The sequence below is a fragment of the Poecile atricapillus genome, chromosome 1 (genome assembly GCF_030490865.1).
Source record: "Poecile atricapillus isolate bPoeAtr1 chromosome 1, bPoeAtr1.hap1, whole genome shotgun sequence".
In the NCBI taxonomy this organism is placed as follows: Eukaryota; Metazoa; Chordata; class Aves; order Passeriformes; family Paridae; genus Poecile; species Poecile atricapillus.
In genome coordinates this window covers 16,727,449-16,742,941 of record NC_081249.1, presented here as the reverse complement: position 1 = coordinate 16,742,941, position 15,493 = coordinate 16,727,449, and the positions used below count along the sequence as shown (strand labels likewise).

General features: G+C 42.6%; 1 protein-coding gene across 1 annotated transcript; it reads right to left on the bottom strand.

The window, feature by feature from the left end:
- Positions 1-5,934: 5,934 nt before the first annotated feature.
- RBBP7 (RB binding protein 7, chromatin remodeling factor) lies at positions 5,935-14,894 on the bottom strand. Its single transcript, XM_058829250.1, is given in 13 exon segments — positions 5,935-6,384; positions 7,198-7,308; positions 7,819-7,876; positions 8,747-8,823; positions 9,371-9,448; positions 9,538-9,664; positions 10,573-10,733; positions 11,279-11,394; positions 11,704-11,877; positions 12,333-12,368; positions 12,371-12,474; positions 14,259-14,403; positions 14,688-14,894. Coding segments are annotated over 12 exon segments (1,170 nt in total). The 5' UTR covers positions 14,318-14,403; positions 14,688-14,894; the 3' UTR covers positions 5,935-6,315.
- Between the last annotated feature and the right edge of the window lie 599 nt (positions 14,895-15,493).

Sequence of the window (15,493 nt, the reverse complement as noted above, 5' to 3'; positions counted from 1 at the left end):
CTCTAACATTTGGCAACTTCCCTAAACTGGGTTTTGTTTTGGAACTAGTTTTGAGTTCAGTTTTCCTTTATGTCTGTTTTTTCTAGGTAGCGTTTGGAACTGCTGTACAACAACATACTCTGATGTGCTCTATGACTCTTTAAAGACAGACTTTTGAATTTTAGAAAATTTGTTAACTTCTTTGAAGATACCCGTTGTATAAAAAGTGAGCAACAGAGGTTCTAGCCCTGAGCCTGTTTTAGAGCTGTGCCAAGTATTTTGAAATCCAACTACATTGTCTGGTCTTAGTTGCTCTCCTTGTACTTCAAAGTATTTCTTGTATCTCAGACTTGTCTCCTCAAACGTGCTGCCTCTGCTCCTGTGTAAACACCTCTTTCTCTCCTTTCTTCCAGTGCATGCTGATACAGAGGTCAAATTTGTAATTATTTCCTTGGATCTTCCCAGTCTTCCTAAGTTCCTCGTGAATACTGGTCAGATTTGCAAGCTTTTGCTAGAGGGAAATTTGGTCCCAGTTAATAGCTGGGGATTTTGTCTTTTTCCTTTTTTTAATCAAGTGCTAAGTCACTCCTGCTTATGCAAACATGTGCACACACATTTGAGATGTAGTTGTCTAGAGAAGAGTACCTCTGCGGGGAGAACCTTTCACCAGCTGCATTCTGAGCCCTCCAGGCATGTGTGTTCGATGTAGGCAGAGATACTTGGTTTTAGGCCTTTAGAAAGTTACTCCTCACAGATATTTTTTGCTCCTTTCTGGTTGGTTTTGTTTGGTTTGGGTTTTAAGTTTTACATTTAAATTTTGATAATTCCACCTTTCTCTTGTTTAGACCTTACTTCTTGAAGGAAGGTTGTATTTCTTTCTACAAGCCTAACTCAGCCTCATCTAACTGGGCTAGCTTTTACAGACCTTGCTGACTGGCATCCATCGAGCCTGAACTTTTCAGTAATTTAAGAATACTGTGGTGCCCTTGAAGGCTTTATTTTTCCTTTAAAACTTTGTCATCTTTTAACTTTTAGGTTGCACATTGCTTTGGATTTGGGGCTGTGCTTGTCTTGTGGACTGGGACACTTGAAGCAGGCCTTTGTGTAATTCCAGACTATGCCAAGAACACTGCTCGTACAGCTCTACTTCAAGAAAGTAACCTCTTAGAGCCTTAGAAATTTAAATACCCTGTTACATGTCATGATATTTCAAGCTGAGGAAATAAATGTCACTCCTTTTTAAACTTAATCTGAATACAGCCATGTGACAGATACTCCGTATTGATGTAGTTCACCATCACTTCCACCAGATTTATGTCCTGGTGTTAAGGGTCAGAATAACTGTCTCAGTTCTGCCAAGTCCATGATGATACTGGTATTTAATTTGTATCATTTGTTGGAGTTGTTTGGTTGGTTTCTATCCTTTATGCCTGTGTTCATATAAAACCATTTGATCTTGATCATGCTGCCTCATTCTGTAAATCCTGCTCATCAAAGCTTTTGCTGGCTTTGTTCATCTGCTGTTTCCTGCTGGGTGGTTACTGACTCTTCTCCTAACCCTGCTCTCCAGAATATGGATTTTATGCACTGTTGATGTTTTAAAAGAGCAATCCATTGCCTTTTAAAGGGAAAGAATAGTTGAACTCTCAAAATATTGTTATCCATGTTTGACTCTGCATGAACTGTGGGAAGCTTTGGATTTCAAATTCATAGGACAGAAGTTGATGTTGAAAAAGTTACGAAGAATCTACCCCACCAAACATCTCAGTTGGCCATAAAGCAGCAGGTCAAACTGGGTGTGTTTGACTTAAATGCTTGTTCCCTGTAGAGAGTTTACACAGCCTTGTTCAGCTGTTTCAGTGCTGAAGAGGCATCGCCTACACATGGAGGACAGTAAAGCATAGAATGGATAATGGCATAAACTGTGTGGCTATGTAGCAAAAATCACCTGTTAGCGCACTGTTAATGTTCTCAAGGGTCTTACATTTTAGTAAATATTAAGCATTTTAGCAAAATAAAAGCAAATACAGTTCTTGAAACACAGTAAAGGAAAACCTTGACCTTGCTTTTTGCCACAGTGAAGCAAAATGCAGGAATGTTACATGCACTCTGAGGTTTGTTGTTGTATAGGTATCAGTCTTCCAAAATATTTCAGTATCAGTTACACTTAACCTTGCAGCTCCTCACAAATATTTCTGTCAGGTTTATCTTCAGAGGAGCTGGTGATGCAAACCATCCCACTCTCAGGGAAGAGTGGGAGCGAAAATCAGTGATGCACACTAGTAGCGGCCCTTGGCTTTATTAGCAATAGAAGACCACTCTGCCACAGTGCTGCTGCTCTCCAGAAGCACTGGTGTGGTCTGACAAGAGCCTGGCTGAAGCTTTTTATCATTCAATTTCTGGAAAACATGTCTGTTGAAATAGAACAGCTGGTTTAAAATACATTTTATAGTTTCACTGACATTCATGCTGTATTTCAGTACAAAGAGGAAAGAATTTAGATTTCTTTGGTGTGGGCTGAAAACAGTGGAGAGAAAAAATACTGGAATATTGCATCAAATACATTGGTGTTGAAAATTAGGAAGCCACTCTGAAGTGGCAGTTTTTCATTTTAAATTACCTTCTATAGTTTTTGTTATGCCTGGTCTTCTGGTAACAGCTAATACAAAAAAACATAAGTCTAAAACCTGTACACAGTTCCCTTGAAAAGAAAGGCCAATGGATGGAAAGGCTGATGGTGCTTCCTTTCCCCAGCACATAAGAACCTGCAGGAGTAACACATTGAACTAAGTATGCTCCATACGTCCACCTAAAGTAACTCTTGCTTAATGCAATAAATAAATATCTTGTTGGAGCCATTGTTCAGGCTGACTGCTCTATTACTTTTATTTATTTTAATTTCAACTTCCATTATCTTTACTACTACCAAACAGCAGTGCATAAGCAATTATCTAGTTCCTGAGGGAGGCAACAGCTTTTAAAATCAAAATCTATGGCATTCAGCTAAATAGACTTCAATATGATGATATTCCAATGTTTCACAAACATGCTACTCAGGCATTAAAAAATATTTCAAAAAAAACTACCTGCAAATTAAAAACCATATTGGTCCTGGCACTGCATTCTCTGTAACAAAACACTTTTAGCCAATCAGACGTAGACTCTCATAATTAAATACTGCCTGCAGGACTGAGCCGTCTTAGAGCTGCCTAAAAAACTGATAAGAGATTGCTGCTACCAAAGGAAGCTGTGTGAACACGGGTTTGGAGAAAGACAATCCACACTTGGGGAAAAGAGCAGTACAGAGGTTGGATTTACTGCTGCACTTTGAAATGCAGGTATAGTTAATGAAATTATGGCTCTCATTTTGTTCCCTTATTAATTATCACATCCTTTCAGCCGTAAGAAAGGATGACTGCACTGACTGCAGCTCTAGGCTCCAGTTGGCTTCTCCTCTGTGCTCTAGAGGGAAGTAGGGCTTTCTGGGACATTCAAGGTTCTACCAGTGAGTGATCCCTACAGATCCAGATCTGAGCTCTTAGCACTTCAGTAAAGAACATCAAGAACAGTGGCAAATAGAGGGACTTTTCACAAGCCCAGAGAGTAATAATGGATAATGACTTTTAAACCCCAAAAGGTAGATTTAGATTAGATATTAGGAAGAAATTCTTTACAGTGAGGGTGGTGAGGTACTGGAACAGGTTGCCCAGAGAAGCTGTGGATACTTTATCTTGAAGCTCCATCTGTGTAAGTGTTCAAGGACAGGTTGGATGCAGCTTGGAGCAACCCGATCTAGTGGAAGGTGTCCCTGCCCATGGTAGGGGGCTTGGTAAGCCAAACCCGTATTTAGAGAATGCATTAATTTCCATTTCCTGTGCATGGTATTTTAGTGTTTGTACACCCAAAACAGCAGCAGGACCAAACCACAGTCAATCAAGCAAGTGGCCAAGGTGTCCTTTGGCAGGTTTGACCTTTCATGAAGTTTAGCACATCCTGTCCACTTGTCATCTCGCTTCTGAACACCAACAGCATCTCAGCCTTCCAGAGGAATATTCAAGCTCTTGTGCACCTACCTGCATCACTTTAATAGGAACCATTATTGAACAAGGTGTGGAGAGACAAGTCCATGCATGGTGACCCAGTGACTACAAAGCAGAAGGGGTGCCCTGGCAACAGCAGATAGGAAATTAAGAACAAGTAGCATAAGAAAAGCAAGAAGAGCAATGCAGTTACTACATTCCACTTTCCTATTCAGTTAGGCAGTGAACAACCTCAACCACATTTCACACACAAAGCTGGAATCACCAATTCTAGGGATGAGCTGTGCTCCACATGTTGGTGCCAAGCAGCCAGGAGGTCTCCTTGAAGTGAGCACTGAAGAGGCCCAGCAGCAGGGAGAGCCCAGAGCACTGCTCTATCGGCACCAGGAGGAGCCACCACCTTGGGCTCGGGGACGTATTTCTGTTTTTCCAGAAAACTGGGCCATTGACATCTTTGTTTCCTGCTTTTCAAGAGGTGTGTGTGCCAGAATGATTGTCAAAAGAATGCAGGGCCTGACCAGAAACCACCTCTGCATTCAGTGTTCAATGCTTATCATGTGCTGTCACTTGCACTTCCCCAGCAGGGCGGGGAAGGGAACAGGAAGAAAATCTCCTGGGTACAGCTGGAGGAGTTTCAGAAGTTGATGAGGGGGGAATGAAACCATTTGCCCTCTCCCTGACACAAGTCAGTGCCCTGCCACCATCCAAGCAATGCCACCACGAAGGGCCCTCTTTGCCTTCCTCCACCCATTTTATTGCTGAGCATGGCCTAAACTAAGGAATATCTCTTTGACCAGTTTGCATCAGCTGTCCCAGCTGTGTTTCCTCCCCAGCTCATGCCCCTTCCCCCCAGTCTACACAGAGTGCAAACACTGCCCTGCAAGAGCCAAAGCACTTACCAGCTTTATCAGCACCATTCCAGCCATAAATCCAAACCACAGCCCCCAGCACCACATTGCTGCTCGGATGGACATGCACTCCATCCCAGCCAGAGCCAGCACAGGCACCTTCAGATACAGCTTGAGCCCAGTAATCTACTAGCTTGTTACAGTTCCAGTGGAGAGGAGAGCAAGGTATCACATTTTCAGTATCAATCACCACTGTCATCTCTTTTTTTTACAGCTTGAGCAGAAAGATTAGGAGAGCCAGCAATTAATTTAATTAAGGTCTTAAGTAGCTAAGAGCTATAAACTCCACTTAGACACTTAGATTTGTCTGACAGCTCCCAACAGAATCCATCACCTGTCGGTAGATCCATGATAAATATGAAAGAATTTTGCTTCTATACAGGGAAAGTTCTTGAGCTTTTCAGTCAGTCTGAGGTTTAGAAGCAAAATGTGTGTTTGTCTTTTATTTGTTCAGACACTAATGTATTTCAGGCAACTTCCCAATTGCCTTACTCAAGTGAAAAATGCAATAGGACTAACCAAACACAATTCACTGAGAGGGCACTGGCTCCTTGGCATTTAAGAAAATGATAAAGGACAGTGCTTTTACCACAACACAAAAAAACCCCTCACACCACCCTAACAAAATCCACCAAAACAAATAAAATCCAACCACTAATCACCCAAACACAAAGAAGTTACTTGAGCCAGCTCAAAATTTATACTTGAACTTTAAAGATCTGCTGGGTCTCCCCATGGATTCCCTAAACCTCCTATACCCATTCCCTTTGTGAAGAAGTCAGGGGTTTTTTTTGCATGAAGACAACTCTAATCTTCCCAGACCTTTAACTGTGGGCTAAGTATAACTTAAAAAATACATAACTTTAGCACCAGGCAGCAATTCAATTCTATTCTATTATTGAATGCAAGAAGGCAGTCAACTTATGCCAGTGGATATTAGACACAACAAACTTTTTTCTTAATGTATTTTATTTATGCAAAACCAATCCAGAAATGGTATGCAAAAGTGAAAAGCTCTTTTTACATATTAATAAAAAGGGTTTTTTTTTTTTAAATATACAGTTTCTATGTGTGAAGAGTGAGGATTTGACCATTTTATTTACAGGAACGCACTGAGTTTATTTAAAAATATAGACAGGTATTAAGTCATTCTCATTTTCTCTGAAGCTAATTGCTGTACAGTATACAACAGCTCAAAGTGCCCAAAGAACCAGGGGTATCCCATGACAACTTGATTATACAAGCTTTTTTGCATAATCCAATTAGGAATATTCTTGTTTTGATGTAATGCTTCTGGTGTTGGAGGGGTTTCTTTCAGGGCTTTATTTTATGTATACAGTAGTCAAATTATATTACTATGTCATTCCCAGTGGTTCCTTTAAGAAAAGTTACATTCCTTGAGCTTCCAGTTCAGCTGCTGTTGTATCTGGTTCTTCATCGTTGTAAATGTTTTCTGCCTAAAGACAGAAAACATTACATTACAAGTGATACACACAATTGTTTTTAAACAATCTTCTACACTTCATATAGAAAAACACCTTGATAACACCAAGGTCACCAAGGTGGCACAGCCATCATCCCCTCCGTAAAGGGATGATCTCCCTGCCCTTTCTTAAAGAGCTGCCAAATTTAGGAATGTATACAGAGTGGCTACATTTTGGCAGTTGCCTTCTTGCATTGCTCCATTTCAACAGCAAAAGCAGCAGCCATTTAACCTATTATGAGTATTTTATTTGCAATTATTTCAACCCCAGTCTAAATACACAAACCAAGAACAGGTAATAAAAAAAGAAGCCTGACCTGTAACATATATTTAAGTCCGTTAGAGTTTTTAAACTTAGCTTATCCCCATTTTACTTTATTCCACATTTCTAAGATAGCTGATGCATTTCCTGTAATGTAAAGTAATAGGAGCTAACTAGGGATTTAAAAGGCATCCTGCTTTACAGCCAACATATAGGGGAGAGTGTGGGGCAAGAGTAAGTCTTGGCTAATATTGGATATAATTTTGCAACTGCTTTATTAAGAATAAATCTTAGTATAAGTTAGTACCTAGGACTTGGAATCAATAATTAACTAACAGTTACTTTTATTCAAGTTGTTTTAGTCTTTCTTTTTAAAGTCTTACACTTTTTGATTAGATCAAGAAATGTACAGCACAGACAACTTTCAGTCCTTGAAGGCACAAGCTCCCCTAAGAAGAACAAGCCTTTTCAGTTTCATTTATACAACAAGCTTCAGAGTAACTCTAGAGCTGTTGTGACACTCACCATCTGCCATATCTGCATTATGTTGTCCTCTGATACAGAACAGATTACCCAAGGCTCATTAGGATTCCAACTGAAGTCTGAAGTTTTGGCAGTGTGTCCTCCATGAATAAACTGTTAAAAAAAAACCCACAAGATTCAGTAAGCCATTTCAACTCTAGAGAAATCTGTTAAAACCCAGGATTCTTAAGTTAAATTCATCATGCTAACAACCACCCAAAAGCAAAACTTGCTGCTAGAGATTCACAAGAGACATAAGGAAGGTGTGTGTTCAGCTGCTTCCCATTCGCTGCTTATGGACACAGATGCAGTTCCTGAGACAGCATTTGAGGTAACAGTTCCTATTATTACAGCAACAACTGACATCCTCAAAATGGTCTCCACACAGGGCTGGGCTATGAAATCCAACCATATTTCATTCTGATTATCTCTAAGAGCACTTGCAGTCACACAAGAAATGGGGAAACCTTCAGAACTGAAGAGAGGAAGCCTACAGAAAATTAAAGCAATGGACTGGAAACCAGGGAGGTGAAAAAATTTATGAATAGCTTTGGTTTTAGCAGCACAGTGACATCTCACTGCCACACAGCATGTCAGCACACTGAAACCTGAACAAAAGGGTACCAGCAGCTCAGGAGGCCCATCTTCTGCATCCTCTGCAGACTGCTCTTCTCCAATTTTACTGTAAGAAAGTAGTTTACACTTTTTATTAAAATGACTCTGTCAGCTTAACTGAACAGTTCCTGGCCTTTGTTTCCCATATTTGCAATTGGTGTTTCTCACTGTGAAATATCTAAGTACCAGGTGTAAAACATCAGCTGTCTGGCACTGTCATTACTGAAATGGAATCTTAAATTATGAAGCACATGGAGGCAAAAAATCACTTACTGATGTGATGCCTAAAGATTTTTAGCCTTTTTCACATTTGTAGCTTTGTAGATTTTTAATATATAGTTGTAGGATTTCTAGTACTTTTTCTGCCCTCACATTTTAGAATAATTAGAATAACCTAACACATTCCTGAAATTCTGTTTAGTCTTAACAACAGAATTTCTGACAAGGACATCTTGTTTTCCAACAGAAGTTGAGAGACATAACAAGAAATAGGGCAAAGAAACCCCTGGACTAACTCCAAAGGAGGAGACCCAAGGGTGTTTTACTGGGCCAGTTGATCTCCTATTGGATGTCCCTGCTAGACAAACTAATTAATTAACCTTTTAAAAATTGCAGAAATTCTTTGTCACACATATAGCCCAAAAGCTTTCACTAAAGAACTACTTTTTATCCAATCACTTTAACACTGTTGCAAGTTTTGTCTTTTGAATCTATGCAACAAGTGGACAACAGAAAACAATGCTATTAGCAAGAAATCCTGATGGAGAAGTAACTTTACATATACTGTGCTGTTTCTATTTATACCCAACAGACCAGGCCTGAGGTAAGCAAGGAAAGCTAGAGAACAGCACAAATTAAACCTGCCAAATAATGCAGGCCTGCAGCCCTTTTTTTAACCATCTGCTCATATATACTAGCAAAAGGAATTGCTCCTCACCTTAGATCTCATACATTAAGGTGACGATTGGTACCACTTGAAGCAAGAATGGTTTCATTATGAGGAGACCAGTGAACCTATTGAAAGAAAACAATTTCAGTGGAGCAGTTACCGATTTCTAAAGCATATCCTGAATTACCAGCACCCTGGACCCAAATTTTTAACTATACTATGTAAATCCGTTTCTTCCAGCACAGAAGATATCCAGTAGCTCAAAAAAAACCTGCTTTACTCTTAAGATTTCTCATACTGAACAGACAACATTATTTCACTACTGTGGAATTTGTCTAAAAATCACTGTTACTTGCACCTAATTAAATAGGCAGAGTTCACAAAATTAGGTTTGAATCCAAATCCTCCCTACAGCATGTTATTTTAGAGAAACCTTCTACTTGTACTTAAGGTATTTGTGAACACACAGTATCTTTTTAGCACTAAGTTGTTGACTACTTGCTTCAAAGTCAAGTGGGGAAAGGCAGAAATAAACTACATGGTACTGTCTGTAATTGTCAAAATCAACATAGTGAAATTTGGTTCAACAGAGTTATTTGTGTTGCAAGAACACAAATTTACATGTTCTTGTCCAAGTCAGTACTCTTTTCTACAGGCTGCTAGTTTACCCACCTGAAAAATCTCATCCTTATGAGACTCAAAAGAATGGAGTTTCAGCTTTAAGTTCCAAAGATCCCACAGAGCCACCATCTGGGAGACACAAGCAACAAGAATTTGGTTTTACTGTAACAGCTTTCATCCACACCACTTAGGAATGTAAAGTATACTCAAGTGAAAACCTTGTCAGCAGAGCCAGTTGCCATAATGAACTTGCTGTAAGGATTGAAGGACAGACAGTTGACCTCGGTTCTGTGAGCATCTACTGAGTGACTCAGCTTGGACGTGGTATTAGATCTTGTGTCCCAGCTGTGGCAGCGAAGGGTATGGGCAAGGGAGGAAAGAGGGAAAGCAAACAAACTTAAGATTTTATAGGAAGTTCTTTTTCACTACAGCTTTTACTACTGAACTCAACTCTGAAGCCACAGCTTTCATTCCAAAACCATCAGTTACTCGTGTTTGTTGTACATGAACAGATTGCACCAGGAAGCTGACACAAATATTAGTTACATCTTCTTTTCAAGTGCTGTGCACATTAAATGACATGTAGATTTCAGTGAATCTGCACCATCACTGTAGCTGATTGACATAAAGAGCTACATAAAATCACTCCAAATTTCAGACCTTTTTTTATTCAAGTGCTGTGAACTAGATCCACTGGCAGCAATGATATTTTGGTTTTTACCTTTTTTTCTTTTATATATTCTCTGTATTCTTTACACCTAAATTTGTAGCATAATCTATTTGTGGCTAGTTTTCCTAGTAGTTTTCCATGCCCTTTCCCTAGACAGAAAGACAAAACATATTCCAAGGGCCCCTATCCTATCTTGGTTCTCCCTGGCTACCAAGGTTGAAAACAGCTCATCGAGACACATTTTCATAAACAAAGTACAGCCAGTACCAAGGGGTGGGTGGGTGCTGCAGAGAAGGGGCTTGACCTCGGGGGTAATTGCATCAGCACTTGTCATCCTAATTGGTGCTTTTTTGTCAATTATGCTAATTTACTAAACTTATAAAAACTGTATGCACCCTTGTAGGGTATGGGCTTTTGTGGGCATTCTTCTTATGGAACAGCACTGGAGGCCTCTAATAAAGATCCACTTTTATATTTCATCTCATTATAATATTATCTCGAAAGTGTGTGTTGTTTCATTCCTAGGTTGAAAAAAGGCATCAGCAGGACACAGCAGGCCCTACCCAAAAATCTCCTAACTTACATCATAAGCTTCTGATCATCTGCCACAGATCCAAATAGAGACTCATGGTGCAGGTGCCATGCCACATCTTCCACTACTGCAGAGTGCCCAGTAAAAACAGGTTTTGCATCAACAATCTTGCCCTCTTTGGGTCCAGCACTTACATCCCATAAACACACTGTCTGTAAATAAGCCACATTCTATTGAAATGCAGACTCTGATTGTATCATCTTTCAAATAAATAATCAATCACACTCCACATATAAAGACATGACACTCCTGAAGCAGTTCTTTGCTTTTGAAAAAGAACACTTATTATGCCATAAATGAGAGCTAAGTTGTCAGTTTTCTCCTTCAAGGCCCAAGGATTGTTTAGAAGGTCACAAAAGCAATTTACACTTTTAAAGTCCACAAAGAAATTTATAAGCTATTAGTTATTGATCTTTGAGAGTCTTACTGATTTATGGTCTTGACCCAATCCAGTTGAAAGGGTTTCCTCCAGCAGACAACTATAAAAACATTCTGTTTTTACATCAAGAACCTTAAAAAGGACTCATGGTTGATTACAGCCTAAAGCTGAAAACTGACAGCCTTTAGAAATGTAATTACAATATGTGAGAGCTTCCCCACATAACAATACACAGCTGCACTAGGACAGATTTTCTCCAATTTTCTACTACAGCATAAATTAGGCTTTTTTAAACAGGGGAAAAGATGTGGTTTTTACATGATCATTTGATGCACTGAGAAGATGTCCACTCAAATTTGAGTTCCATGATAAGCCATAGCCTTCCTTCTGGTATCCTTTTAATTTAAGGTCAGGATTACATTCTCCACTTGGGTCTGAAAGACAGGAAATGCCTTTCATTTAGCATCTCCTTGCACATCAATCCATAGGAGCATCACTATCACCCAAGAACTTCGTTCCTGTTGCAATAATTGTATTTTATACATGAACCTCTTCAGAGAGTGCTGCTTCTACCAAGATTCTTTCACAAAAGTGAACCTAACCAGGCAGTTAAAGTCATTGATGATACGGGCCTTCTCCTTTGCGTGCCAGAGCCCAGCAAACCTTTCCCAGTCACAGTTAAACACAAGTTTACCCCTCTTTAACAAGAGGCATTTTGCTTAGCTCCAAGGAGTCAGACTCACCTGGCTTTGAAGGATGTTCAGAGTAGACAAACATCAGCACATCAGCAGATGGTGTTTTTGTCACAATGATGCAGGGATTCTGCAGCATGTAACAGGCATGGTTCACTTCACCCTCATGGTTAATTTTAATCTCCATCTCAATTTTGCCAGTCACAGATCCAAAGCCCCCAAATCCTACAATTGTCAGAAAAATGTCAGTTTATCCCATCCATTATTTTAGACTACTGAAACAGCATTTCACAGCATCTTCCCTACCCCAAGGAACAGTGGTAGCACCTTATTAAACACAAGCAAAGACTAGCAAAGACTCACACCATGTAACACAGTAGCATTAAAACTTTTGATATTTGGAATCCTCTTCCAGAACTTTAGTCTTTATTTGAGGTAGATGTTTACCAGTCTTCACCAACACTGAGACTTGGTAGAAATTCTAGTAGGGACTGCATATCAATGTTACCTACGCTCTTCTGAAACAAAAAGTTTCCTCTTTTAAGGTGTCTAGAATTAGTGTGGACTGGTAAATATATGTCCACTTTTGTATTTAACAGAAAGTTAGAATATTATTATCAGAACAACTGAAAGCAGTAATGCTACTGCTCAAACAGAACCTAAGAATTCTGCATTCTCACCTCCTTTCTCACTGTCAGACTGCAAAGCATCAAACTTTCATTGTTGGGAATCTGGACTCTGGCAACAACCAGGTGGTTCTGCTCATCAGACGTGTGTGTTCCCAAAATCAGCCAGTGCAGAGCATAATCCTTTCCTTCTGGCCTGTTTAGAACAATAAATGTTGGAATAAAATTATCTGCTCAGTTCCAGAAGTTCCATAGCTTGCATCAATAACCCTGAAGATCCAAACCAAAGAGATGCTCCCAAAGAGATCCTCCCCTTTGTTGCAAAGACTTGTGCAATAAAGCAAACTGGACTCTTCCATGAGCAAACCAAAGACACAACCAGCAAGGCTCAACTGACAATACAAGGCAGTAAACATTGCCACTGTGGCTTGAAAGGGACAGTTACAGTTTGCACAGCAGTTAAAGGTGACACCAGTGCCTACTCTGGTCTAATCTCCCTAGAGTCTCACACAATTGATTTAGGAAAAAATCAATACTCCTTTCTATAAAACATAAATCCTGAAGGGACAAGTGGCAACCTATTTTAGTTACTTCTCTTAGGGGCTTTTACCAGTTATCTTAACTAGAATCAAATTTCTCTTCTGGTGGTTGAATGCAACATTTAGCTAAAAATGAACAGCTGGATGGATGGTGCCATTTATCTCTGAAAGGACAAATTTGAACAGTAAAAACCAAGCAACCTCTGCATTCTTGAATGCAACAAATTATGTTGCCTGAATCCAAGCAATCCAGAACCATTTGGGTAATCATAAAGTACCACAGGTATTACTACACCACTTCCAAATGTAGAGGGGGAAAAAATGCAAAACTGAACAAGAAACAAAATGCACGTGCACTTACTTGCGTCAGGAACAGGTGTCCCATCATGTCAGATGCCATACAAAGAGGCAGTCCTTGCCTTAAATGGCTTACATATTTTGACACTGGATAATTAAAAACACCAGGTTTTAAACTGAATATTAAATCAATCTGCAAAATATGAGGCAAGCAGAAGTGTTCTTCATAAAGGCTCCACACCCTCAAATCCCCACTGCATTTTCTCCATGCCATGGCTAGTTAGCTCACATCTCTCAACATAATCCCCAAATATTCTGGTACACTAAATGAAGTGATCACCTAACTCACCTGTAAAACATCCTGTATATAAAGCAGAACTTAACAGAAGAATGAGACCATCCTCTGATAACTGCATGAAGCTTACACATATGGTATTTTAAAATCTACCTAAATCCACATTACATAGTCCCTGTCCACTACCTCAGTGGAGCCCTGAGTTCTGTAGTAACAATTTAAGTTCTGTAGTAGTTGGCATATGAACAGATTGTATCCCCATCTTCATGATTCTTTAAGAAATTAAACTGAGCCCACAATTTTTTTTCAGGGGGATGTGGAAGAATGTGAAGTTTAAACATGTGAATTCAACAATGAACCAGAGACAAAACCAGGATGCAAAGAACCAGTTTTAAAATATTCTTTTAAATAAGCCCAGACTTAGAAGATATCAAGGTTATACTATAACATAAATACTATAGCTTGGATGGACGAGTATATATAGTGCACATGAGGAAAAACAGTCTCTAAGAAGGAGCTAATTTAGTAGGGAGATTTCTTGATCAGAATTAACTATACATGAGCACTAGATCTCTTACTTAGAAATAAACTGAGAAAGATTTCTGTGTTCACACCTCACACCACCTTCTGCTAGGCTAAACTAGACTTCAGTGAACTATCAATTTGTGACCTTTTTCCTCGATGCTTCTGCACACCCGAAGGGTTTCTAAAGCTGTAAGCAAAATAAAAAGCTACAAGCTACCAAAGAGAAGTCTAACCCAAGGTGTTCTCGTCTTGCATGGTTTTTATCCTCAAGTTACTCAGCGCACAGTTAACAGAAAAGGAGCCGTGAGCCTCCCCGTCCCTCACCTGGTCACATCAGGCAGCCACCGCACCGTGAGGCTGGGCCACTCCAGGGCGTGTGCCATCACCAGGTCCTACAAGAAGGGGGTGTTTTTCCTCCAGATCTTGCACTCCTCGCTGATGACACACTCCTCCACCGCGTCCTCCAGCACTGCAGGACGGGAAAGGATGAACCAAGAGTGGAAGGGGTGAAGGGGGACAAAGCCCCGGCCGGGGGTCTACCGGGGCGGGGACCGGGCAGGAGCGGGGGTCCCGCAGGGCCCTCGGGGACGGCAGGCGGGACGAAAACTGCAGCCGCCCATTCCTGATCCCACCTCCCGCGGAAGCTCCTCGGGGCGGAATCCCGGGGCGCCCCAGCGCCGCTCCGCCATCCCCGGGCACACGCACCCTCACAGCCCAGCGCCCGGCCGGGACACGGGGACAGGGCGCTCCTACCTCCCTGCTCGCCATGTCGGGCGAGAGCGGCGCCGGGAGGGAGCTGAGGCGGCGGCGGGGGGCGGAGGAGGAGGCAGAGAGCGAGCACAGGAGCCTCTGGAAAGGCGGGCGGGAGGGAGAAGGGGCGAGGGAGTGCAGGGAGCTCCGGTACCGGTGGGCGGCCCCGATTCGGAGGCTCCCCGGCCCACAGAAGGCTGCCGGGCTAGGGCGGGGCAGGCCGGGCGAGGAGGGGCCGGGGGAAGGCGAGGCGGGGACGGGGGAAGGCGAGGCGGGGACGGGGGAAGGCGAGGCGGGGACGGGGGAAGGCGAGGCGGGGACGGGGGAAGGCGAGGCGGGGCCGGGGAAGGCGAGGCGGGGCCGGGGGAAGGCGAAGAGGGGGCGAGGCGGGGACGGGGGAAGGCGAGGCGGGGACGGGGGAAGGCGGGGCGGGGCCGGGGGAAGGCGAGGCGAGGCCGGGGGAGGCGAGGCGGGGACGGGGAAGGCGAGGCGGGGCCGGGGAAGGCGAGGCGGGGCCGGGGAAGGCGAGGCGGGGCCGGGGGAAGGCTAGGCGGGGCCGGGGAAGGCGAGGCGGGGCCGGGGAAGGCGAGGCGGGGCCGGGGAAGGCGAGGCGGGGCCGGGGAAGGCGAGGCGGGGCCGGGGAAGGCGAGGCGGGGCCGGGGAAGGCGAGGCGGGGCCGGGGAAGGCGAGGCGGGGCCGGGGAAGGCGAGGCGGGGCCGGGGAAGGCGAGGCGGGGCCGGGGAAGGCGAGGCGGGGCCGGGGAAGGCGAGGCGGGGCCGGGGAATGTGAGGCGGGGCCGGGGGAAGGCG